At 46.5% G+C, this 27411-nt stretch overlaps 1 protein-coding gene and 1 pseudogene across 2 annotated transcripts; both read right to left on the bottom strand.

Moving 5' to 3' along the window:
* Positions 1 to 389: 389 nt before the first annotated feature.
* Positions 390 to 27411, bottom strand: LOC133045107 (lipopolysaccharide-binding protein-like). 2 transcript variants are annotated; one of them, XM_061127268.1, is made up of 15 exons: positions 27191 to 27411; positions 26380 to 26494; positions 23200 to 23328; positions 22219 to 22374; positions 19321 to 19384; positions 16290 to 16353; positions 15097 to 15188; positions 12157 to 12333; positions 9553 to 9762; positions 8233 to 8403; positions 5571 to 5638; positions 4072 to 4117; positions 3099 to 3162; positions 1830 to 1906; positions 390 to 927 (listed from the first exon to the last, which is right to left on the bottom strand). In XM_061127268.1, the coding sequence occupies exons 1-15, from the start codon at positions 27312 to 27314 to the stop codon at positions 895 to 897; spliced, it is 1590 nt and encodes a 529-aa protein (XP_060983251.1). In that variant the 5' UTR covers positions 27315 to 27411; the 3' UTR covers positions 390 to 894. The 2 variants fall into 2 exon arrangements, with proteins under 2 accessions (XP_060983251.1, XP_060983252.1); XM_061127269.1 differs by lacking the exons at positions 15097 to 15188; positions 16290 to 16353.
* Positions 12535 to 12675, bottom strand: LOC133045370 (U1 spliceosomal RNA; annotated as a pseudogene).

Raw genomic sequence — 27411 nt, 5'->3', positions numbered from 1 at the left:
TAATTTGCTAATTGTATTATAGATCAGGGTTGCATTCATGGTGTAAATGCCTTTTATTCTTGGTGGATTGTTTTAGACCAGGGGTTTGTACATTATGGCCCATTGCTCAAATCTGGCTGCCTGTTTTGTTTGTTTTGTTTTTTTAAATAAAGTTTTACTGGAACACAGCCACGCGCACTCTAGCAGGCTGTTCTCTGTTACAACAGAAGTGTTGAGTAGTTAAAACACAATATATTCAGCCAAGACTAAAAGATTTGCTCTCTGGACCTTTACAGAAAAAATCTGGCTCCTGTTTTTGGCTGTAAGATTGACGTAAACAGAGACCATGTGTTTTTGTTATTCTGATCCCACCTCTTCTAGCACTAGGCCCAGGGACAGAAGCAGGCAAATCAAATTGAAATCATTTATTGGATAGATTTGTAGCCTGTATAGGCGCTGGGTGGTCTGTGGTCTCAGTGAGTCTTCTACATCAAGAAAGTAGCAGAACAAGGCTTTAAGCCCATTTCTGTCTGACTTGCTTCTTTAACCATGACATCAAATAACATGTATGAAGTTCCACATGTATGTTTAATGTTGAGCAGGATGCTTTGGGCTGCATGGTGGTTGAACACTGCTCATACTTTTTTCCGTCACTGAAGTTGTCTCTAGGGGACCACAGGCAAGGAGTTGGAGTTGGCTCCCCAGAGAAAGGCTGAGGACAGCTGAAAGAGGGTATGTAGGGACACAGGAAGGGGTGGTGGAAGTCAGGTATGTCTTCAGGTGTCAGACGTTTCCTGCGTCCGTGAGGACAGGGGACACTCATGGGAGAAGAGGCAGCCTCGATCCCCGCAAAGTCAAGGGCAGTCCACTTGTGTCAATCACTCTTCCAGCCACAGTTACTCTTCCATCATCAGGCTAATCAACATTGGCCCCTAAGAACAAGAAGTTCTGGAGAGAAGGCAAAAAAGACGAAAAAGATCATTTTCTGAGCCACACGGCATCGGAGCTTCCTGAAAGGGAAGCCTTTACAGGAAAAAACATGCTCACTTGAATAAAAAACCAAGTCAGCCTACAAACCAAGCCCTTGGAGGCCTTAAACACTGTGCCCCTCAGCTGCCTGCCCCTAGGAATTCATCTGCAATTTCCTGATCTGACTTCTGGAAGACATCCATGAATGTCCTTTTCCTGCTTCAATTTTTTTTTTTTTTACCCCCCTGGGAGAACCATGTACACACGAGTGCTGGTTGAGTTTACTCCCCTCTCATAGTTAATGTCTAAGGATGTAGCCCAGGGTTACCTTGGAGTAAGAAGCATTACACAGTGACGTCACTGGTAAACTAGTGTTTCTGAATTTATATCAGTGTCCTATGCTTGTCCTTGGCTCGGCCCCTGGTATGTTTCTTCCACCAGAAAGCATCATCAGGTTTTCTCCAGGACCACACATCCAGGGTGGGAAGCCTGGTCAGGGGCCTAGTGGGGACTCCCAGCCATGGACATTCTGGGCTTTTCAGGTGGCCCCTTATCAGCTCAATAAGTGGTTCATCTAATCTGACCCCTTTACACCCTCTCATCCTGTCATCAATAGCTAATGGGCCTTATACATTGTAGAGGTTCCATTATGTTTGAACTGAATTATTGGGAACTGAGCTATTTTACTGAAGCCAAGATTCCAGGTCATCAAAACCTGCCATTTATACTCCAAAATTTAAAACCAAAATTATTCTTTTCCTATGAGGATTCAGTTCAGGATCTATGTGAGAGTCAGGGACTCCCCCAAGTATCCATCAGCTCTAAAGCAAGCATCTCAGAAGGTCTAGAGCTCCCAATTCAGACTCCCATTTCCCACTGACCTCATGGATTTGGAACTCCAAGCTGTTGAGGTAGGTGTCCCTTGGCAGAGGGAGTGGGATGCCCTCCTCAAGCTTTGCTGAAAGATAAAGAGCGGAGAGCGGTAGGCTGGTCAGAGGAGATGCAAAGATGCAGACCATTGCATTTGCAATTGGCTAAGGAGAGAGTGGGCTGCTTTGACCCGTGGTGGGCTACTGGATTCAGGGCACATCTGTCCACTCTTCAGCCTCAAGCTTCTACTGGCCCCTTCAAGAGCCCCTTTTCATCTGCTATCCAAAGTGGCCTGGGCTGGGACATGCAGTGAGTGGTGTTTATATGCAAGGACTCAACCCCAAGGACCACCATCTCCTCCACTTTATCTTTTCCAGGCCAGTTTTGCGGCTCGTATCTCTTGGTCATAAAAGCCAGATGGTGAGGCCAGTTGGAGAAGGCCCTGGCATCAGAGAAGGCTCACTGGTCTCACAGGCAGCCACTATCCCAAGAATTCCATCACAGTCATCCAGCATGTCAGTGACCTCGCCTCACCCTAGGACCCAAATGTGCTAACTCCAGGACTTCCCTGGTGGTCCAGTGGTTAAGAATCCGCCTGCCAATGTAGGGGACAAGGGTTCCATCCCTGGTCCAGGAAGATCCCCCCCATGCCGTGAGGCAGCTAATCCCACACCCTATCACACCTGAGCCCACGCTCTGGAGCCCATGAGCCACGACCACTGAGCCCACGCACTACAGTTCCTGAAGCCCGTGTGCCTGCAGCCTGTGCTCCGCACCAAGAGAGGCCGCTGCAATGAGAAGCCTGAGCACCACAGCTGGAGAGTAGCCCCGATCGCCACGATTAGAGAAAGCCCATTCGCAGCAGTGAAGATCGAGCACAGCCAAAAATAAATTAAAAAAATTAAAATGTGCTAACTCCAGGTGCTCTCCACAGTGCTACCTGGAATGCTCGGCCTCCCTTGGCCTAACTCCTTGTGCTTTGGGACTCAGCCCAGCCCTCTAGACTGACCTCCAAGTCTGTTCCAAGCACCTCCTCCTAGCTCCTCCAGTCCTCTAGTTCCTACAACTTTCTTCTGTGGTGTCGTTTATCTAACTGTTGGCGTTCACATGTCCGCCTTCCCAACAACGTGTGAACTCCATGAGGGCAAAGATCCTGCATCGCTAGTCCCCCAGCCACCACAGAAGAGAGGCTCACCTTGTTGAATGAGTGAATGAACCATGAATCCTACAGAAAGGGTAGAATTCAGCTTTTGCATGGGGCAGGTAGTAGCTATTCTTACCGTTGAGAGAGGGGTATATAATGTGGAATGCATAGTAATTGAAGATGGATTCCATCAAATTCACCTGGAGCAGAGGAGGGGCCAGAGCAAAGGAATCAAGTAAGACAGGAATAAAAACAGAAATCCATGGGAAGAACATCTGACTCCCCACTCTGAAAACAATAGCCTGTTATCCCATTTACAAAATAGAGGTTGACAATGACCATCACCATGACACATAAACGGTTCCTCGCTCACAATTCCCAAATCCCAAATCTCTGACCTTCATTCTCCACAGGTGTACACAGGCACGTTTTGTGGCAAAACATGACTTGAACTGTCCTGGTGCTATTTAGTGGTGTTTTTGTTTTTGTTTTTAATTCTACCTTATTTGAATGTTTTAAAATTTTGTTGCAAAACTATGACTATGTTTGATTATAGAATGTTGCCCCAGATCCAGGGGGGCATGCTCCACAGTACCTCCCAAAAATTCCCAGTTCTGAAACCCATCAGCCTCAAGGGCTTTTGAGAAGAGATTGTGCACCTGACCATTATTATAGTGACATATACTGAGAGTGTAGTCTAATATGTGTGACATTTGGTCAAGGTGTCTTACTGCATTCATTGCCCCATTTCAAATTGCAGTCCCCGTTAGAGATAGATGCTATCATCATTCCCATTTTATGGTCAAAGAAACAGGCTCAGAAAGGCTAAGTGATTTGCCCAAGGTCACACAGGTAGGAAGTGACAGAGCTGATGGACGAGCCCAGACCCATTGTCCTCCAAAACTCACGCTCTGAACGTTCATGTCCTGTCCCTCTTTTTGCCCTTCTTGGATGATTAGCTTTCAGATGTGATACCCTGATTCCTGCAAGACTACACTGCATCTTTTCCGGGACCTTGTTGCTTCTCCTGGAGCCCTTACATGAAGCTTCTTCCCATGAAGCCCTGGTTGGAGAGGACATTCAAGAAATAATGAAGGAAAACAACTCACATTGAAGAAACCGATGTTGGAGTGCTTCAGTTCCAATTTCAGCTCACTGTGCAGAAAGAGAAGCACAGGTCACCCCACGCTATGGCTGGTACTTTCTCCCAAGTTCCCTCACCAGTGGGGTGTGTGGTACTTGTGGGCAAGGGCATTTCTGGAGGCTGGACACCCAAGGGTTCCTCTGCAATGTGCTTGTGGATTTAAGCCTTTAAGCATGTACTGTGTGGGACTTCCCTGGTGATCCCGTGGTTGAGAGTCCACCTTGCAATGCAGGGATTCGATCCCTGGTCAGGGAACTAAGATCCCAGATGCCACAGGGCAAGTAAGTCCTTGCACCACAACTACCGGGTGATGAAATGAAGATCCCATGTGCTCCAACTAAGACCTGATGCAGTCAGAGAAATAAATATGAAGCATGCATTGTGACTTAAGAAGTGACATTGTTAAAAATAACATTCACTGAGGCTCTTTGATAACTTGAAGAAATTATGATAATGTAAATATTAACCAGAAAAAGTGGAATACAAAAAAAAGTGGTAATGAATGCCTCCAATGATATAAAAATGTATAAGAAAACTGGAAGGAACCATGAAACTATTAATGGTGATAATCTCTGTGTGGCAAAATGATGAGGGATTTTGTCTGCTTTTTTTTTTTTTAATACTTTGGTAATTTCCAATTTTTTCCTTGCCATGAGCGTGTGTTACTTTTACAGCATGGCAATAGACAATAAAAATGCAAAAGAGAGGCACCATAAATGATGCTGGCACGTTGACTTCCGTCACTATAAAAGCCAAACCTCAACCCCTCCACCTGCCATATTGGTCTCCCTCCTCACAGGCTTTCCCTTGGCTGCTGAGCTGGTCCCCTTGTTCAGAAATTCTAATTACCCTGGATCAGTCTCTCTGTTTTCTGCTCACAGGGCAGGGCAGTTTTGATAATTCCTTGGTAAAATTGTGTGAGGTCCTCTTGAATCCTCCTTACTTTGCTGTCTCCTCATAGTCTAAACCCTTGGCTGTCTCCTCTGACACTGCAGAGACGCCCCCCCCCCCCCAAGTCATATGCATAAATTCGAATTCCAGGACCTCCAAAAGCCCCGAAAGCTCATTGTTTACTTTTTATTCCTGTATTTATTTATTTTAATTTGGCCACTTGGCATTTGGGATCTTAGTTCCCTGACCAGGGATCAAACTGGTGCCCCCTGCATTGCAAGTACAGTCTTAACCACTGGACTGCTAGGGAAGCCCAGCTTCTCTTTTTAAAGATCTCTTAAGGAGATGTTAATTTTAACAGGGTCAGGGCAGTCTATATGAGCCAACAGCATCTAACCTTGAGACCAGGAATTCATTCTTCTAGGGAACCCATTGCACGTGTACGTCAGCAGGGAGCAGAGCCCAGAGTGGATGAAATGTGGGGCACAGGTGAAGTCTCTGAACAGAGGACACTGCTAGGACAAGTGCCAATCCATCCCCTTCTCTCCTCTTCCCCAACCCATGGCCTCTTACCTCCCTGTAGCCAATGAACCAGTGATCCTGCTGGAGTTCACATTGATGGTGATGGAGATGTTGGTACTCTAGAAAAGCAAAAGAGGATGATCCAGATTCTTGGCCCAAGAAGACATGCTATTGGGTCCAAGAGCAAGAGACAAATCTCCAGAAATAGATACCACAGCCAGATGTGGGACATATGAGCAAAAAGCAGCTGCTTAAGGATTATGGACTGAGGAGGCAGGAGGCTGGTAGCTCCACAGATGACTTTAAAGAGAGGTGAGCTGCGGTTTCAGACATCTCCATCTTCATGGAAGCATCAGGAAGGGGGAAATAAGCCCAGACTAAAGACACAGAGCATTTGAATGGGGAGATTGTCCATCTGTAAGCAGGCCACCAAAAGTTCAGAGTCCCCAAGCTCTAGGGACATTTAAAGACACCAGTAATTGATGTCTATGTTTAATGATTAAGCTTGACCTGTTACAGATGTGGGATTGAACCAGGTGACTGTATCTGGAGGCTCCATAAAGCCTGTCCTATCTATGATGGTTAGCTGTTCTACCTGAGTCCATTTCCTCTTTCCAGGAGGTGAGATCTTACCTGCAACACCTGAATGAATGCTTGTGGCAACATCACTGAACAGCTCCACTTTGAAACCTGATTGATAGCCCAGAGACTTGTGGTAGGAAAAACGGAACACTGTGTCCCTACCAAAGGACAGAAGGCTGGCTTCCGCACAGGCATAGACAAGGTCATTATCAGTTTGAACAGTGGCCAAGAACTATTGAAGGTGAACAGGGAAGGGTCTGTGGCAGAGTCGGCTTCAAGTTTCGTAAGACAACCCACTGGACTACATTTCCTAGCTTCCTTTGCAGTTAGGTATGGCCATGTGACTGAGTTCTGGCCAATGGAATGTGTGTTACTTCCCGACCTTATCTTGGATTTCCCAGTCTCCAGAACTATGAGAAATAAATTGATATTGTTTAAGTCAGCTAGTCTAGGATATTTTGTTGTGGGAGCCCAAGCTAAGATAGCACTTGAAATATATCACGTTTGGAAATTCCCTGGCAGTCCAGTGTTAGGATTCTGTACTTCCACTGCAGGTTTGATCCCTGGTTGGGTAACTATATCCTGCATGCTGAATGACTCGGCCAAGAAAATGAAAAACAAAAAAACAAAGCGTCACTTTCTTTTGACCCCCATGTTTTCTGGTGAAAAACATGCTGCCGCTGGAAAAGTTTTTCCCTTAAGATAGGTGTTCTTTTTCTCTTGCTACTTTCAAGACTTTTTCTTTACCTCTAATTTTCGGAAATTTAATTCTTATGTCTTGGCATAGATTTCTTTGGGTTTATCTAGTTTGGAATGTGCTCAGTTTCTTGAATCTGTAGCTTTGTCTGTCTCTTGCTAAATTTGGGAAATTTTCAGCCATTATTTCTTTGAGTACTTTTCAGCCCCTCCCACTTTCTCCTCTCCTGAGACTCTGATGGCCTGAATGTTAGTTCTTTTGTTATAGTCCCACAGGTTCTTGAGGCTCTTTTCATTTTTTTTCTTTGGTCTGTTTTCCCCCTGTAGTTCAGATTGGGTGATTTCTACTGTTCTATTCTCTAGTTCGCTTATTCTTTTCTCTCTGGAGTTTAGCAATAAGTTAAATGTTAGTCACTCAGCCGTGTCCGACTCTGGGACCCCATGGACTGTAGCCTGCCAGGCTCCTCTGCCCATGGAATTCTCCAGGCAAGGATACTGGATGGGTAGCCATTCCCTTCTCCAGGATCTTCCTGACCCAGGGATTGAACCCAGGTGTTCCTCCTTGCAGGCAGATTCTTCATCATCTGAGCCACCAGGAAGCTATGGTAAAACAATTATTGTCTAAAAGTTTTCTATTTTACTAGACTTCATTTTTCTGGTTCTTTGGCTGGAGAAAAGAAGGTTTTGTTGTTTGTTTATTTGGTTTTTTAGGCCCCACATACTGCCACGCAGTATGTGGGTTCTCAGATCTCAGTTCCCTGATCAGGGATTGAAACAGCACTCCCTTCATTGGAAGCAAAAAACCTAGAGGGGATTTTGATAGGGATCGTGTTGAATCTGTGAATAAATTTGGAGGGTATTGCTATTTTAAAAGTTCTTTACATTTTATACTTTCTTTAAAAAGGTAATTTGATGATTTTTATTTATAACATTTTAAATAGGTTTATGCAAGAGACACAAGAGACAAGTATTTGATCCCTGGGTTGGAAAGATCCTCTGGAGTAGGAAATGGCAACCTACTCCAGTACTCTTGCCTAGAAAATTCCATGGACAGGGGAATCTGGAGGGCTCTAGTCCATGGGATTGCAAAGAGACTGACATGACTTAGCAACTAAACAACAACAACAACAATGCTTTGAATTAAATAAATTTTAAAATTAAGTAATTGCAACAGTGAGAAAACTAAAAATTTCCACCTCAGCTGGAGTGAATGACTTTTAAGGTTTCTTGCAACTCTGACAGTGTTATGATTTGATTAGCAATATTGGGAAGCTTGGCTGTTCAGACCAAGTGTGCAAGACCCACTCAAAACACACCAGAAATAAATAGCCTTCAGCTACTTCAGCTGTGTAGTCTCCCAGTCCTTTAACCAAGGCAGGGGCTTCTACCCATAGCAAACATGACCCTTTATTGCCCCGGATGGATTCAGACTTACCACCTTGATTTGGAAGAGGGGCTTGCGGCGAGCAGATTTGGGCAGGAGAGCGAAGGCCTGGATGTCCATCACTGGCATGAAGGTCACATTTCTGGGAGTGAATGTCAGGAATGGAGCTGATTCAGGTGACGTCTCAAGCTCTAGTTCCATATTAGGATACAACCTGGCCAGCTGGAAAAATAGGGGCGATACTAGGGGAGGATATGAGACAGACAGAGGGACCCTGAGCTGTATTGGGGAAGGCCAGATGGGCAGAACCCCAACTCAAATCTTCAAGGGCCCTGAACTGGCAGTGGAAAAATATAGGATGGTGGGAATTTTATATGTATATATAAATAAAGTTTAAAAATATATATTAAATGGTTAATGTAGCAATTTAGTTGATAAGAAATACAAATGGCTATAAATAAATGAATACATGTTAAAATTCAATAGTAATGGGGATATGCACACAAAATGTAGTTTCACATTATTCCATGAAAATGGACACAAAAATTCATACATGTGATAATATCCAATTTAGAAGAAAAGACACTCAAAATAGTGAGAGAAAAAATTAGCTAATATTCTCAAAATATTTGTTAGTAGGCAATTATATTTTTAGAACTCTTTTTCAGTGGATGGCTTTATGATTGGAAAGAGCACTTTGATAATGTATCCGGGATGGGTAGAAATACCACAATGGGAAAGCTCCAATAACTGGATGGTCACTATACTGCCTCCTACACTGTGTTAAGACTAGTGTGCAAGTTTGGGGCCAGAGCTGAATTGCCTGGCTCAAGAGAGGGGAGGCTGAGAACTCTTCTCCACTATGCTCCTGCTACTTTTCAGCTCTGCCGTACATAAACAGCAAACAAATATTGATTGTTGGTCTAGCCCCCAGTTATTAGCCTGCCCAATGTGTCCCATTTGCACCCTGGAAGGATCTTGAATGTTTGTCCTGGCTGAGTGTTATCTCCCATTTGATAATGGCCAACCCAGCAGCAACTCAGTGGGGGCAGGTACTAGAGTTGTTCCCATTTGATAGATGAAGAAATTGAGGCCCAACAAGATCAAGTTCCCAAGACAGGAAACAGCAGATCCCAGATTCAAACACAGGCAATCTGAATCTGGATCCTGTGTCTTTTTGCCTCCAGAAGTCAGAGAATGATGGAAATTTTGAAGCAAAAAAAAAAATCTTAATTTATTTAATAGCTTACTTTTATTCACTATGTTAGTAAGTAAGCTGTTTGTTCGGAGAAAGTTTATGCATAGCTCATATATGTCCACACACAATCTCAACATTTGGCCCATGTCAGTGGGCTTGTCCTAAGGTCTTACCTGAGGAATAATGGCCCAGAATGAGCTGGTATGCAGCTGGATTGGGAAGTCCAAGGGAATCTGCAGCACACCAAGCAGGAAGCCACTTGAGAAGCAGGACACCAGAGTAGTTAGAGGCATGGACTTGGAGGTCTGGCAGCGGGGCCTCAGCTGCTGCTTCCGCCAGTTTTGGGCTGACTTATGGTTGATAAACTTCGTTAGGTTCTGTATCTGGAAAAGGAGGATGATCATAATAGCACTTGTACAGGGTGTTCGAGGACTGAACGAGATATTCTAAAGGTAAAGAGCTAACTGCAGGGCCTGGAACATAGGAAGGGCTTAATAAATGTCTATGATTGCTATTCATCACTTCTCAGGATTCTCCCCTAAAGGGCCAACAAGAGCTGGTAACCACCACAGTCTGGATTTAATGTGCTTTCAGATATGGCTTTCCCCAACCCCAAACTCTTCTTCTGGCCAGAAGTCTCTCATGGTGCTATTCTCTACCCATGCCTTTGGACTTGCTCATCTTTCAGCTTGGCAAGCCCTGTCTTATACCCGTCCACAGTACACCTTCCTCCATCTCTTCCCCCTTTAAGATCCTCAGCCTTGGGACGTCCATGGTAGTCCAGTGGCTAAGACTCTATGCTCCCAATGCAGGAGGCTCAAGTACAATCCCTGGTCAGGGAACTAGATCCTGAATGCCACAACTAAAAGTCCTGCATGCTGCAACTAAAATCTGGAGCAGCTAAATAAACAAATATTAAAAAAAAAAAAGATCCCCCACTGTTCATTTGGGCAGCTTCTTGTTGCTGTTGTTCAGTCACTAAGTTGTTTGACTCTTTGGGACCCCATGGACTACAGCATGTCAGGCTTCCCTGTCCTTCACTATCTCCTGCAGTTTGCTCAATCCATGTCCATTAAGCTGATGATGCCATCCAACTATCTCATCCTCTGTTGCCTCCTTCTCCTCCTGCCCTCAATCTTTGCCAGCATCTGGGTCTTTTCCAATGAGTCAGCTCTTTGCATCAGGTGGCCGAACTATTGGAGCTTCAGCTTCAGCAGCAGTCCTTCCAGTGAGTATTCAGGGTTGATGTCCTTTAGGGTTGACTGGTTTGATCTCCTCGCAGTCCAAGGGACTCTCAAGAGTCTTCTCTAGCATCAGTTCTCTGGCGCTCAGCCTTCTCTAGAGTCCAGCTCTATTTAGCACTTACCACAGTGCTCAACTCGGGGCTGTGAGGGTACCCTGCTCAGATCTCCCTTCAGAGGCATCAGCTGTGAGCAAGGCAGCTGGTTGACAGGCCCCCACACCCCCTGCCTCACACCATTCACACTGGGGCCACCCTCTCCCAGACAGCTCCCAGCCCCTGACTGAGCATAGCCCACATGGTGGAGATGGAGAATTTTGTCAGATTTCAGGATTCGAGGTGATCGCTTAAGACAATGAGTCAAACTGAAAGTCACAATCAAGGCTTCATTTGCTTACTCTGAGAGAGGAAGCAAGAGGCTAAACCAGAAAGGACCCTGGCCCCGCTGTGGCCCCCTTTTCCCTGTGGCAGGACATAGGATACCATCATGGACCCAGTGGGAGGTGGTGGAGGAAACGGGGAAGGACTAGAAGGCCAAAAAGAAAAAGTATTGACTATTGAGTCAAACTGGAGAAAACTGTCTTCAAGGCCCCCAGGAAGGGATCTCAGCTGAAGTTACCCCCACTCCCCATCCACAAATAGGCCTCTGAACGGGAAATATCAAGGCTGGGAATGCAGGTTGGCAGGCGAGGCACGGGCTTGAGTACTTACCTCCCTCTGGAAACTAGCAAACACTGGCCGTGAACCAAGTCTGGACTGGGTGAGACCTGCCACCTAAAGCTTAATGTCACTGCCTGCAGGTGGATCTGAAAGATCACACATAGGATTCACCTTGGAGCCAGACTCCTTTGACGCCCGCCTAATACACACTCCTCTAATAAGCAAGCTTGGTGCTGTGGCTCCCCTTCAGCTTAGCTGAGACTTAGACACACAGCAGCACTTCTGCCGCATCTGCCTGCCTTCCCTCTGCTTCACAGGCATCTCTGTCTAAGGGCTCGTCCCACCCGCTCCATCCTCCAATGCCCGTTATCTCTCCAGGTGTTTCCCTAATAAATCTCTTATAAGTCTGAAGTTGTCTTGGCATCTGCTTCTTGGAGTACCTGATACAACACACCAGAGCCTGTGTTATTTTTTGAAAATACTATCGAGACCTTACTGGCGGTCCAGTGGTTAAAACTCCAAGCTCAAAATGCAGGGGGTGCCGGTTCGATTCCTGGTCGGGGAACTAAGATCCCGCATGCTTCACGGTGCAGCCAAAAATAAAAATTGAAAAAAAAAAAATACTGCTAATATAGCTAACATACATACATGCATCAGACTCCAAGTTCTTACAGGCTGTCTCTCATATAATCCCTGGGGTAAAATAGGCACACATGCACAAAGAGGGGAACTGAGGCACAGCCTGGATTCGAAGCCCTATTTGGCAGGCTCTAAATTCCACATTCTTCTCCCGGCTCCCCAGAGCACTCACAGTGGATCTACTGTCCCGTCTGATGCTCTCTCTGGGGACCCCCAGCCTCCTCCCTCCCCTACTCACATGCTTATTTTGGATGGTGAATTTCATCTGCCCGGCCTGGTGGTAAACCCTGCTGGCCGTGTTGAAGGCATATTCGGAGACAGCAAAGTATATCATGTGGTCATGTTTCTGGGGCAGCCTGATGGGCGGAGCATCGAAGGGGACTGAGGAGTTCCGGTTTCTGCCGAAGAATTCACCCTGCAGACAGAAGGACACAGCGGCCTCCAGGGTTCCTACCAGAGAAGATGTCAGGCCCGGGTGGCGGCTGGGCTGGCGATTCCTCTCTAGACTGTAGGGCTGGTGTCTTGGAAGATTCATCTGGCCCCACAGTACGTAGACCCTAACAGCTACCTGAAATTCCTATCGTAGACTGTTTCTTTTCTTTTTCTTTTTTATTTTCAGGGGAAAGCGCAAACGCAGTCCCCCACTACCACAAATTATGCAGTCGAGTTTCCCACATTTGGGGAAATCGCAGGGGTCAGCACATCCGGAGTGCAATGGATAAGCCTCGCCCTGGGAAAACCACCTTCATGATAGACTATTTTTTTGGGTGGGGGCTGTGTCTTATGTTCTTCCAGGCTCAGGATGCAGGGGAAGGAGCACCATCCAGTGAAAAGTATGGATTCTGGAGCTTAACCTCTTGGTTTTGGATCCTGGCCTGCCACTTACTCGCTCTGGGATCTTGGGAAAGTCTCCGACTTCTTTGTGCTTCAACTCCCTCACCTGAAAAATGGAGGTGTTGTGGGACTTCTCTGCTGGTCCAGTGGTAAGGAGTTTGCCTCGCAAGGCAAGGGATGCGGGTTCGATCCCTGGTTGGGGAACTAACACCCCACATGCCATGGGGCAACTAAGCCCATTCACCATAACTACGGAGCCTGCACTCTGGAGCCCTCGTGCTCTGACCTGAGAGCCTGTGTGCCGCAGGGTTAGACCCCGCACGCTGCAGCAGAGATCCCATGTGCCGAAAGGAAGACCGACACCGCCAAAAAAAATTAATGAAAAAAGTGGGGATGATGCTAATGGTTTCTACTTCATAGAGGTGGTATGAAATTTACATGCATTAACATTTGTGCAAATACTTAAAATAGCACTTGGCACATAGTAAGAGGAGCTTCCCGAGGTGGCGCTAGTGGTAAAGAATCCACCTGCCGAAGCAGGAGATAAGACATGTAGGTTCGCTCCCTGGGTCGGAAGAGCCTCTGGAGAAGGGCATGGCAACTCACTCCAGTATTCTTGCCTGGAAAATCCCATGGACAGAGGAACCTGGCGGGCTACCGTCCATAGTGTTGCAATGAGTCAGACATGACTGAAGTGACGTAGCATGCACGTCATAGTAAAAAGCATGTAAAGAAAGTGTGAAGTCACTCAGTTGTGTCCAACTCTTTGCCCCATGGACTGCAGCCTACCAGGCTCCTCTGTCCATGGAATTCTCTAGGCAAGAATACTGCAGTGGGTTGCCATTTCCTTCTCCAGGGGATCTTCCCAACCCAGGGATCGGACCCAGGTCTCCCGAACTGCAGGCAGACACTTTACCATCTGAGCCACCAGGGAAGCCCTGTAAGTGTTAGGTGTCAGTTAAATAAATAAAACTGGAGAGGGGTGACACTCTAGGACCTGGCTCAACAGGGGTTGTGGGAAAGACCAGAATGAAGACAGGGTGTTTTCTTTTCCTCCTGCCACTGTAACAAATGACCATAATCTTAATGGTTTAAAACAACAGAGATTGTAGTCCTTCACGTTTCTGGAGGTCAGAAGTTAAAACTCAAGATGTTGGCAAGTCTGCCTTCTTTCTTGAGGCTTCAGGGCTGAATCTGCTTCCTTTTCTACCCTGTAGAGGCCACCTGCATTCCTTAGCTTCTGGCCCCTCCCTTGCATCACTCTGACCCTTAGTTCCAAGCTCTTGCTTCTGTTGTCACATAGCCTCCTATCCTTTATCACCTACCTCCTTTTTATAAGGGGCTTCCCTGGTGACTCAGATGGTAAAGCGTCTGCCTGCAATGCAGGAGACCCAGGTTCGATCCCTGGGTGGGGAAGATCCCCTGAAGAAGGAAATGGCGACCCACTCCAGTACTCTTGCCTGGAAAGTTCCATGGACGGAGGAGCCTGGTAGGCTATAGTCCATGGGGTCGCAAAGAGTCAGACATGACTGAGCAACTTCTTTCTTTCCCTTTTTATAAGGACCCTTATGATTACAACCGGCTTCCCTGTTAGCTCAGCTGGTAAGGAATCTGCCTGTGATGCAGGAGACTCGATTCCTGGGTTGGGAAGATCCCCTGGAGGAGGGCATGGCAACCCACTCCAGTATTCTTGCCTGGGAATCCCCACAGACAGACGAGCCTGGGGGCACAAAGAGTCGAACCCCTGAGTGACTAAGCACAGTACATGATGACAACAGCTAGCCCATTAATCCAGGATAATCTTGTCATCTCAAGATCCTTCATTTAATTAAACATTTTACCTTACATTTCAAAGTCTCATTTGCCATATACAGTAAAATGTTCAGATTCTGAGGACTGGGACACAGACATCTAAGGGAGCCATTCTTCAGTCTAGCATAGGGAGTAAGGCGTATACTACATGCCAGGCACTTGGCTATGCACATTAGACACATCTCATTTAATTCCTGTATTCACTTTATGATATAAGGCTATTATTATTTGAATTCCATGGAGGCTCAGAAAAGTTAAGTAATTCTTCCAAGATTCTTCAGCACACACGTGCTAGGGATTTGAGCTCAGGTCTTCTGAATTCCAGACAGATTTACTATGTTGGTTCAGAGACATCATCTTAGGTTTTGTTCTGCAGTGTGGGCTGTGTATCACATCTTCCCACTGTGGGCACTAGTCAGGGACATGGACTGACAAGCAGAAGGTCTGGAGGAGAGTAGAAGCCAACTCTGAGAGGGAGAATTGGATTTCTGCCAGTCCCCGGCTCCAAGGCCCTTTCTCTACAGCCCCTTACCTTAAAGGGTGTATCCAGGCCTTGGGAGGTCACCTGGGGAGCTCCTACTAAACTGTAGTCAATGCCGGCAATCTGGTCAATCATCACGGTGACTATGAGCAGGAGACAGACAGCATTATGAACAAGGGAGCCAAACACAGTTGTTCAAGTTGTGCACTGTGCAAATCCACAAGAGCTCTTTTCCCATATAGCCTTTGGAGAGTGAAAATGGGGCTGGTGCTGATCAAGGTAACTTCAGTCACAAAGAGAGTGCTTCATACACTCATTCATTCAATATTTATTGAGTCCTTGCTATATACCAGGCACAGTGAATGCAAGAGGCTGATGAAATAGGTTAGTAGGAGAGTCAAAGTCTCTGTTCTTCTGGAGCTGGCAATCCAGAAGGGAAAAAAAGACAAGTATTTGAGCAAATAGATATAAAATCACAACTCTGCTAGGTATCATAAATTCACAGGATGATACTAGCCATATAAAGGGGGTGAAGTGGGGGATATAGAGTCAGAGGAGGTTTTGCTTGGGCCGAGATCTGAAGTAGGAATAGGTGTTGATCAGTTGCCAGGGCGGGCAGAAGCGGGGGCTCAGGGAAGGATGTTCCTGGCAGAGGGAGCAACACATGCAAAGATCTTTTTTTTCTTTTTGCAAAGATCTTATAGAAGCACGGGACATGGTGTATTAGTGGAATCACAGGGACCCATGTGGCAGCCAAGTTGCCCAGAGCAAGATGAAGCTGGCAGTCAGGCCTGCCCATGCAATGCTGCGTCACCCACTGCGGGGTCGATATTCTGAGAGTCAGGGGAGTCTTTGATGGCTTTAAGAAGAGGGGAGGACCTGACCTGATGTATGATTGTACAAGGTCCCTATGGCGGTTGGATGGGCAAGGCTCAGGGGTGCATGGAAATCTCAGAGCAACCCTATTTTGTTCAAGCAGCCAGTACAGAGTCAGCATGTGATTCTCCCATGTATTTGTAATCCTATGCCCACCTGTGCACCTAGCAGGTTACTGAGTCCCCACCCTCGATCACCTCATGCCCCCGTCTCCAGAGAGCAGACCCCCAGGTGTCCAACCATGTAGGATGGAGAGATACTTGATGGGGAAAATTCTCCCAGGATTCTTGGGAGATGATGGTGATGGTCCCGGGGTGCTAGGTGCCATAGCACCTGACGGCACCCAGAGAAGACAGGGGCCTCCAAACCTGGCAGAGTGCGGAGATAGGGCTCCAGGTGGGAGGCTGCTGACTTCTTGACCATTTTGCAGATCTGCCGGAAGTGGACGAGACAGCCACGTGAGGCCTTCCCCATCTCCCTCCCAGGCCATGTCCCTGCCCACTTCCCCACCGCTGCCTCAGGAACTGTGGGTCACATGCCCACCCTGTAGGTAGGTGAGTGGAGGGAAGGGAGAATATGGTGAAAATGGAGACGAGACCTCCATCAACCACAGCACTTGGTCACTGCCCATTTTTGTTTGCCCAGCTTAAGTTTCTAGACTTTTCTGGAACCCTCATTAAAAGCAGATGATGGTCAAGTCAGCACTACCCTGGGGTCTGCTATTGTCATGGTCTTCGGTTCAATGTCTTGGTTGCTAAGTGCCCAGAAGTGCAGTATGCATTTATTAGACAGCAGGCGTTGGTGGGGGGACCTTCCCTGGCGGTCCAGTGGTTAAGACTTAGCCTTCCAATGTAGGGGGTGTGGTTGGGGAGCTAGGATCTCTCATGCCTGGTGGTCAAAAAGCCAAACTATAAAACAAAAAGCAATCTTGTAACAAATTCAATAAAGATTTTAAAAGTGTTCCACATCAAAAAATATTTTAAAGAAAAGAAAAAAGAGAGAGAGAGAGATCAGAGGGACAAAACAGAAGAGCTTCTAGGTGCAGGAGGCAGCTCTTATATCAGAGGCTCCACCACCCCCATCCTCCAGCTCCTTTGCCCTCTTCCTACCGGGATTCCTTGCCATCTGGGATTAGCGGATCCGTGAAGGAGCTCGGTGGCCGGTCTGCAGGCAGTACTCACTAGGGCCACCAGAGGACGCCCCAAAGCACAGCCAGGAGAATTCCATTCCTCAGCCAGCCACCAGCTTCCTCCTCCGTGTCAAGAATGGGAGATCCCAGAAGTTGGAAGCTTGTCATTTCCTAACGTTAGCCATATCTATACCATTTCTATGAATTTTCCCTTCTTACCTGTTAATGTAATTAATATTTCTTTTACACCAAGTAGCCTTTTAAAAACTATATAGTCACTTAGTCGTGTTCGACTTGTGACCCCATGGACTGTAGCCCATGGAATTCTCCAGGCAAGAATACTGGAGTGGGTTGCCATTTCCTTTTCTAGGGGATCTTCCTGATCGAGGGATCAAACCCCGGTCTCCTGCACTGCAGGCATATTCTTTACTGTCTGAACCACCAGGGAAGCCTCTAAAAACTACAGACGTTTAATAAAAAATACAGAAAACTATCACTGTTGTCAAAGGGAAACTGTTATCCCTTGGCATAAACAGGATATACCTGGGAAAAAGAGTCCAAGGGGTTGAAAAGCCACTCTGCAAGGTGGGCTAGATATAGCTGCCCACAAGATAATGCCCCCTCTTTGTTAAAGGAAAGTGTTCAGCACCTATTAGTCCTAAATGGAGACTTCCCCTTTGACATAAGAAGAAAGAGAAAAGGGACCACATAGGGAATCCCTTGTTCATTTTATCATTCTGCATAATTTAGCACTGAGGCTTGAAGCCTCAGTACTCTCCTTTCGGGGGAGCTTTCCCCACTTTGGGAACCACTGTTTGATGCAAACTTCTGCCCTGGCTTCTCCTGAAGCAGAGGGTAAAGGCAGTGCTACCTGGGCAGCCAGCCCGCCCAGGCCTGAATCCATCCACCCCACGCCCCTTTCTCTGCAGAGCCACCTGGGGCTTTGCACTCATAGCCCCGTGGAGGCTGGTCAGAGACCACATCCTTGGAAGCTGTTCTTGTGCTTAGCCTCTCTGACACCTGCCCCGCTTCCCACTGGACACATGGTCCCCGGATTTTTCTGGCCCATGTTTCTTATATTGGTAGTGCAGAGACCACCCTTGCCTCTGGCCTCAACCTGCTGCATAGGGCTACAGGAGCATACATGTCTATGAAAATAAGCTTGCCCTCCCCTCTTTTTTAAGCTTGTCCCCTTTACCTAGCTCCTCTTCTGTACTAGGCACTGGTCAGTGCCTGTAGCTGTGATGTCGTATGGTCCTCACAATAGCCCTCCAAGGTAGGTGCTATGATTATTTCTATTACTTTTTTGGCTGCACCTCACGGCATGCAGAACTTTACCAACGAGGGAAGGAAACTGCGCCCCCACCCCTGCAGTGGAAGTGGGGGGTCTTAATCACCAGCCCACCAGGAAAGCCCTATTTCTATTTTATAGATAAGAATCCTAAGGTCCAGAGAGGTTAGGCCAGTTAACCAAGGCATCACAGCCAGCGAAGTGGCAGAGCTGGGATTTAAACCCAAAGTATCTGCTCACAGAGCTCATGAGCTCAACAGTGAAGGTTCAAGGAGGTGAAACCCAGTTGGGAAATGACTCTGTAACAGTAATAACGTGAGCCCTCTGAACACACCCAGTGTACCTCTATCCAATTAAATCCTCACAGCTCCCTTCAAAATAGGGGTCATTGTCTCCATTTAACCAATGAGGAAACTGAGACTCCAGGGGGTCCCTCAATTCACCCAAAGATACACAGAGCGGAAATGGAAGAGGTACCTCTTTGCCTCTAAGACCAAGGCTTTTTGGAGAAGTGAGAGATACCAAGGGCTGACCTCACTGCTGTTTTCAATATGGTGCCTTTTATTGGGTCAGGAGAGGGAACATTATTTGAGAAATATTTTCCTCTATTTGAGATGAGAAAGATACCCTAGGTTTTCTGCCTGAAACTCTTAGATTTATTTTGGCATTTAAATCCTTGGACCACCTGGAGTTGATTTTTGTATATGGTATGAGGAAAGGATTTAAAGTCACTTCTCCATGTTGAACATTATTTATAACAAAGATATCACTCTATCAGTTCCAAATGCCAATTTAGCACGTGTGGTTATTCAAATCTGGGAAAGCCGTGACATTCTCCTTTACATCATGAATGAAGAAGGTTTTGCTAAGCAAATTCCAATGACAACATATTTAAGGGCCACGACTGTGTCTACACACCAAACGTGTACATGCCGATGACCTGCGTGTTAACTGCGAATCTGCTCATCCTTTTGTTTACCTTTTGTTCCAAGATGGTTTTGACATTGTTTTCAATTCTTTCATGGAAGAGGTTCAGGATCCAGCTGGAGAAAAGAGGAAATCAGGTCAGAACACACTTTATGATTAGCTGAGACTCCTAAGAGAGCGCTAATGGTGGTGCTAGCGGTAAGGAAACCGCCTGGCAAGGCAGGAGACACAGATGTGGGTTGAACCCTTGGGTTGGGAGGATCCCCTGGAGCGGGGCACCGGCAATCCACTCCGGTATTCTTGCCTGGAGAATTCCATGGACAGAGAAGCCTGGCCAGCTACAAATCCATGGAGCCCTAAGGAGTTAGACACGACTGAGTGACTAACACTTTCACTTTCACTTCCCAAGAGAAGGGTGACCCATGGATCTGAGCTTTCCCGTGTGCTATTCCAAGAAGGGACCTGGCCAGATGAATTTAATCCGAGGGATGGTAACCCATAGTATGCTGTTAAATCAGAAATATAGGTGGGAGAAGGCTAGTTAGGGGTGTGGTATTAACTATATACATCAACATCTCCAATATTCTTTTCCTTCCTTAAAATCCACTCATTTCCTGTTTCCAGTCTTGGTGGTTCAGTGAGACTAACCCTACTAACTCCTGTTTCCAGTCCTGGTGGTTCAGTGAGACTAACCCTACTAACCCCTAGGTCTAGAGGTGGGCCCTAGACCCTGGCTCAGCCAGTAAGAGTCCAAAATGATTGATCCAAGGAACGGTCTTGTGACCCCACATTGACCAATGAGAACTTGGTCAAAGTTCATTGGCCAATGCTCTACCTGGAGCCCTATGGAAAAGGCTGCTCCTGCTTGCTGAGATGCTGGGCTCTAACCGACAAGGAAACCTGGCTTTCTGCGACCATCTCTGCCACTCTAAGAGTGGAGGACCCTGTCTGAGAATGAGCAGACCTAGACCCAGGAGACAGAGAGATTCCTGGCAATATCAAACACCTGAAGCCAATCACAGCTTTGGCTTCCTTCATGGACTTTTGGGGCTTCCCTGGTGGTTCAGTGGTAAAGAACCTGCCTGCCAATGCAGGAGATGTGCGTTCAATCCCTGGGTGGGGAAGATCCCCTGGAGGAGGAAATGGCAACTCACTCCAGTATTCTTGCCTGGGAAATCCCATGGCCAGAGGAGCTCGGCAGGCTACAGTCTATGGGGTTGCAAAATCCTCTGACATGACTTAGTGACTGAGTATGCACAGACTTTTTAGGTATATGGGAGCCAGTCAAGTCCATTCTCAATGCTTAAACACCTGAGTTGAATTTCTGTAACTTGCAACTTAAAGGAGGCTGGTGAATTTGTATGTCAAAAGTTTAAAGATTTCTTGGGGAGAAGAATAAGAATGGATATGAAGAATCTGTTTAGAAAACATGAAATATGTGACTCTTAAGGATGCACAACATTATTCACAAGATAGACACTCACTAAAACTGAGACACTGTTACCTTTTAGGTTGGCAAAAAGTTTAATCTCTGATGATCTGCCCGTGATGGCGATTGTACTTTCTTACCTTGCGAATGGATGTGAAAACTAGCAAGTCCCTTGGAGGGCAATTTGTTGGTAAATATTAAAATTACAAAATGCACATAGCAATTTAAGAATAAATCCTAGAGTTTATTTGACCAGGTATAAAATGGTATTATTCCTCAAGGTTATCCTTGTAGCTTTATTTATAGTAACAAATGACAGGAAGAAACCCTCACTCCCAAACTAAAAATGTATTTATAGAGGACTAATTATATACGTTTTGAAAAGTGAAAGTGTTAGTTGCTCAGTCATGTCTGACTCTTTGTGACCTCATGGGCTGTAGCCTACTAGGCTCCTCTGTCCATGGAATTTTCCAGGCAAGAAGCTCCCCTGCCAACTCCATTCTGTTCTTCTCTGTGTCCTGGAGTGCTGATGTCTAGAGATTCATCTCCCAAACTCTCTTGCTCTCTGGCTGCTGGTTGTTTTGGCTAATGGGAGGCACAGCCAGGAAGCAGAGAGGAGATGGGGTACTTATACCGAGGCACCTGTCTGTTGGACCACTAGAGTCCTGTCCCCTGTCCCCTCCTCTGAGATTTCAGTTCTTTCAGGCTCTGGTAACCCCCTTGCCTCCCTTGCTGAACACTCCTTAATCCTGCCCACACTCCAGTTAATATTCCCCTCTTGTTTGCCACTGGCTCTTGTCAGTTAAGCCTTTTGAGTTGCCCTCTGTGTCCTGCTGGGATCTGAGTGATGCAGTACCAACCCAAACACAGTGACAGGCTGTCATCCCACAGACCACCACCGTTCATTCCTTATTCACTGAGTGGACCCTCTAGGGAAATCACTTTGAAATGCGGGCTTGCCTTGAAAGGCACTGGCGAACAGTTTCTTAAAGGGCCAGATTGTCAATATTTTTGGCACTGCACGCCAAATGGTCTCTGCCAACTACTCAACACTGCTGTTGTCAGACTAAAGCAGTCCTGGACGAATGGGCATGGCTGTGTTCCAGTGAAATTTGCTTACTCGTGGCTGTGACTTCCCTAGTGGTCTAGTGGCTAAGACTCCATGTTCCCAATGCAGGGGGCCCAGGTTCAATCCCTGGTCACGGAACTAGATCCTATGAACCACAACTAAGAAGTTACTTGCTGCAACTAAACATCTCACATGCAACAAAAATCAGTGATCCCATGTGCACAACTAAGACCTGGTGTAGCCAAATATATAAATGAATATTTAAAAATAGATAAATTTAAACAATGGTTGGCAGATGGATTTGGCCCCTAGGCCTTACTTAGTTCATTGACCTCTGATCTTGATGGATCCTCAGTTTTGCTCTTATGTCCCATCAGAGGAGTCCCCTGGGTGAGCTGGATGCTGAGACAGCTCTGACAATCTCCAGAAAGTGTGTTTGGGGGGTCACTTACCTTATGTGTCCAGAAATTTCAACACTGACATGGCCGATGGAGTTGCGGCAGCGGGTCACGGAGACAGTGGGTCGCCCAGACTGGTCCTTGCCCAAGTTCAGGGAAGCCAAGATGGAAATGCCGTCCACACTCAGATCAAAGGTACCATGTAAGGTGCTGGGTGGGAGAAATGAGAAGCAAAGGGTATAGAGTCAGTCACCTCCCAGAAGATGAGCCAAACTTACGCACACCCAAGTTTGTCTCTCAGACCCCACCAGCTAGTTGTGTGTCCTGAGTCTCAATTTTTAAACTTTCCAGGTGGTGCTAGTGGTAAAGAACCTGCTTGCGAATGCAGGAGACATAAGAGATGCAGGTTGCATCTCTAGGTCAGGAAGATCCTCTGGAGAAGGAAAAGGCAACCCACTCCAGTATTCTTGCCTGGAGAATCCCCATGGACAGAGGAACCTGGTGGGCTGCAGTCCGTAGGATTGCAAAGAGTCGACTAAAGCAACTTAGCAGGTACACACAGCTGGTGTTGAGTATTTGCTGTGTGCCAGGCACACTGCTAAATGCCTTAAAACTGTTATTCTATAGAAGCCACAATTGCATCTATGAGGTGGGTTGTTATTGACCCCATTTTACAGATAATGAAACTAAGGCTTAGGGATGGTCAGATCTGGGTCATTTATTGACAGGAGAGGTTTCAGAACCCAGAAAGGGAATTCCACTGGGGGAGGACATTTTGTTTCGTGTTATGCAGTCTCTAAGTTGTGTCCGACTCTTTTGCAACCACATGGAGCCTGCCAGGCTCCTCTGTCCCTGGGGCAAGAATACTGGAGAGGGTTGCCATTTCTTTCTCCAGGGGATCTTCCCGACCCAGGGATCAAAGCTATGTCTCCTACTTGGCAGGTGGGTTCTTTACCACTGAGCCACCAGGGAAGCCCGGGAGAGGATATGCCCTTGCCCAAAGTCGAGAGACAGTCTAATACCAGTACTACTCACATGAAAGACTTTTCCACCTTCCAGTTCCCACTGACAGATACATAGTTATTGGACAAGGAGGCTCTGATACCCTGTCTTGGCTGTAGACTCAGCTGGGAGTTCCGGAGTAAGAAGTGATGGATCCTCATTCTAGGGAAGGAAGACAGATCATCAGACTCAGAAAAACCAGGGGCACATCAGTCCTCCAAATGAATCTTGAGAGTCCCCTTTCAGCCTCTCACACTCTTTTAAATTTACTGACTTAAACCAAAAAGGACAAATAAATCATTTCATTCACATCCTTCATGGTCTGCTCAGGTTTTACCTCCTCCAGGAAGCCTTTCTTCCTCAATCTTCCAAGACCAAAGACCTTCCTCTCGCCTCTGACACTCACCCTCACGAACTGCCCTTGTCTATCCTATTTATTGGATTCTCACCACCTCGAGGACCCTGTGGATGGTCTGCCCCTGCCCTCATGCCATCTGCCTGCCTTTCTGTAGAAAAACTTCAGTCAAAGAATACATTCAATCGGAGAAGTGAGAAAACGCATAAACAAAGGAAAACAGTCAAACCAGACCAAACAATAATAGTTTAGTCATTAAAGAAAGAACCTTTAGTTCCTCCTCCAGGGCTTTAGATAATATTCTGAGCCTTATCCTTTGAGCCATTTTGTATATAGTAAAACCCCCACTATGTGGAAGAAGTTAACTACGTGAGGACCAGAAGGTAGCTATGACGTAATTCCAAGAATCAGCCTCCAAGAAATGGGAACAAACCAACCCTGTAACTATAGACTAATGGTACTTAAAAGAGTCAAGATGATGCTGGTCAGACCACTGAATGGCCAATTCCAGGATGACTGGCAGATCTGACTGTGCTGCTTCTGCATGCAGCCCGGTCCCTCCACCTACACACCCCTGAAACTCTTGCCCACTGATTGTCAGTGGGGAGTTGGCCTTTGGAACCTCTTCTTTGGTTTCTGGCGTCTGAAATAGCACAAACTTTCCTTTCCACCAAACTTTTCCCTTTCAAATGGTAAGCATCTGGATCTCACTTTCATAACACTGTGAGCTGGCTTTGCATTATGTATCCTTCAGCTTCCCTTTTCCCACCCTCACCCACTTGGAATACAAATAAGGGCTCACGATTTAGATCCTGGGACCTGTGGGACATACATATGAGAGGTATGATGTAGATACACTTTTCTTTTCCTATAGAGTTTTAAAAATTTTGAATTGGTTGCCACATTTTAAGATTGGAAAGTTTTCCACCTAAAATGTGAAGGAAAAAACGTACAAGTCTGGCTTCTCTTGAAAAACAAAACAAAAAACATAGTTGACTTTCCCTTACAGCCTCAATCAACTGCAGGTGAGCAGCAGTGACCCCTTACAGGGCAGGTGCCTTCCAGGTAAACATTGCTCTGGTCATTTGTTTTTGTTTGTTTGTTTACAGGTCTATTGCTTGTTCGTCCCTTCTTCTGACATTTATTAGCTGGGATTGATGCAGGCAAACTACATTTCCCAGAATTCTTTGCAACTGAAATCTGATTAGGACTGGCCAATGGGATGCATTGGGGAGAGATGAGTGGTTAGGAAAAGGGGAGAAAGCCAGGATATTTTTTCTCCTTCTCTCTGCCTCAATTTGTGTCTTGGTAGTGGTTACATTTCCACATTGGGGCAGCTCCTGCAGACCACCCCTTCCTTCACGATCTTAGCTCCTACCTAGAGATCCTGGATCTTGTACTGTGTTGATATTTCTTGTCTTTTTCTCTCCGGCTTTTAAGGATGTTAGTAGCTTTTCATTGCTACTAATTTTAGGTTGCGTCATCATTCCCAAAGTGGCTTTTCAACTCTTCTAACACCTTTGTAGCAAATTTCTTATATGCAGTTCCCTCCACTGAAGTTCCTGGCACGGGTTCTGCTTTCCCAGCTAGTGCCTGATGGACGCATTCACCCTGCCTGGCACACTCCTCTTCAGGAGGATACATGGTCACTGTGGTCATTTAAGTTGGTGGTTCTTGTCAGAGCAACACTTATTTGTCCACTCAACAAAAATTCCTTGAGATCCTCCTGCTCTGTCAGACCTGGCTCCAGGCACAGAGGCTATAGAGATTCAAAACCCAGTCCTTGCCCTTGGAGAGCTGACGGTTGGTGGTAGATCCGGATGCTAACAGACCACAGTAACTCAGCGTGAACAAGCGCAAGGGCGTGCCCTAGGGCTGTGGTAAGGAGCATCGCCCTGTAAGCAGCAGGTCCTGGATATTTTCTGTATGTATGCATAAATTTAAAATGGCTTCTTTTTGCTGACTGTCTCAGGGAAATTGTCTTGAGAGACTTGAGAAGGATTCTAAAAAGCAGCTTTTTCTGTCAGTGATGGACAAACAATCTCCAAGAACCTATTCTGGACACTGAGGAAGCTGGGGAAGGAGAATTCATATAACCAAAGAATGATGAAAAAAGAGTAAGGGGTGAGGGCTCTAGGACTGAATACGAGAAAGTTGGAGGGAGTGTAAGGTCAGTTGTATCTCACAGGGAGGAAGAAAGGGAACCAGGGTTGTTAACCAGAGACCAGGAGGCTCCTGCTTCATTTCTTACTGGGGATGTATGTGGATGCTATCTTCAAGGGGTAGTATGCAAATAAAATGTGGACAGGGTCCAGAAAGACTTAAAGTCCGTGATTGCAACTCCTAACAGGCTCTGAGGGGTGGATGGTACGTCTCAAACAGGTCCCTGATCTGGAGAGTAACCAGGATTCCCTGCATGTTAGTTGCTCAGTCGTGTCTGACTCTTTGTGATCCCAGGGACTGTAGCCTCTCTCCACGGAATTCTCCAGGCAAGAATACTGGAGTGGGTTGCCATTCCCTTCTCCAGGGGATCTTTCTGACCCAGGGATCAAACCCAGGTCTACAACATTTCAGGCATATTCTTTACCATCTGAGCCACCAGGGAAGCCCCTAGAATTCCCTGGTAGAGCAAAAATCCAGAGCTGATCTTTGGCGGGCTGACATAGGAACTGATGAATGGTTTCTAATCCAGATGATTCAAAAAACACATAGCACTTTCCAGAAGTTCCACAAGAGCTTTCCATGATTCCTTTACCTTTAGTCCAAGTGATGGTCCAATGTTTATCCCCCTTCCCCATGACCCTAGGTTCCCATTCTTCCCCCTCTGCTGCCCCCGTGGGGGAGAACAGAGACCTCACCCACTAAACACATAGTTCACGCTTCCAAGCCAACCGATTCCGTAGCTTCCTGACAAATCAGGCAACTTGATGGTGGACAGCTCATTCTTCAGGGTGGCTACTCCATACTGACGGGCTGGGGGGACATAGAGTTAACACATTCAGTGGGAGGTAGCTAAGTATAACAGTTGAATGGCTAGGCTTTGGAGTCATGTGGACTGGGATGAAATGCAGGATTTACCGCATACTATTGTAATCCCAAGCAATTTCCTTATCTCCCTGAACCTCAGTTCCCACATCTGTAAAACGGTAACAACAACAATGATGATGATGATACTAACCTGTGTCTGAGTATTAAATTAGATCATGAATGCAAAGGGCCAGGTCAGTGGCAATCATTGTTATTTATTCATCCAGATCAAGGTCATGGAAGCGATAGTGGGATACTGTGGGGCTTTTGAGGAATCACTGACTGCAGTTTGGTCAAACCTTAGGGTTTTGACTATTGCCTGGGTCATGTGAACAATGCAGATGTCCAGATCCAACTTCAACCAGTCTTGGTTAGGTCTCTGGAGTCTGCATTTTAATGTGTCCCAGCAATTCTAACATGGGTGGTACATGGACCACCCTTGGAAGAAATACTGATCTAGTCCTATCCTTGGCTTCTGTCATTCAAGATGAAGAAACTGAAGCCCCAAGGTTTCTAAGGCTGATATCCAAGGTTTCTAAGCCAGGCGGTGGCAGAACCCTAGCCTGTGATTCCCCAACCCAATGACCACACCACTCTGGTGGGCAACAAGGAGCCCCAGAGGAATCACCACCTTCCTCTTACCATATTCCAGGCCTTTTCTGGTGATCCTGGCCACGAACCCGGGATTAGGTGTTCCTTCTCCAAACCTGGTGAACTCTGCCAGCAACAGTAGAGCCACTACCATGTAGTATGGTCTGGCCATCATCCTGTCCTCAGCTCCTTCCTGGGCAGGGATGGGTCAGAGTCTCTTTGTAGGAGCCTCCCTTAGTGAAGGTGATAGCAGAATCTTAGGTGCTTATAAA

The sequence above is a fragment of the Dama dama genome, chromosome 23 (genome assembly GCF_033118175.1).
Source record: "Dama dama isolate Ldn47 chromosome 23, ASM3311817v1, whole genome shotgun sequence".
NCBI lineage: Eukaryota > Metazoa > Chordata > Mammalia > Artiodactyla > Cervidae > Dama > Dama dama.
The sequence above is the reverse complement of the archived record's forward strand: the minus strand, read 5'-3'. Positions and strand labels throughout refer to the sequence as shown.

Bases quoted from the DNA above. Each gene is read 5' to 3' on its own strand.
- LOC133045107 (XM_061127268.1), bottom strand. From the start codon at position 27,314: ATGATGGCCAGACCATACTACATGGTAGTGGCTCTACTGTTGCTGGCA. The intron at 26,495-27,190 runs GTAAGAGGAAGG...ATGTCCCCCCAG, and splicing joins CAGAAAAGGCCTGGAATATG to CCCGTCAGTATGGAGTAGCC. The intron at 16,354-19,320 runs GTAAACAAAAGG...CACTTCCGGCAG, and splicing joins AAACCATCTTGGAACAAAAG to ATCTGCAAAATGGTCAAGAA.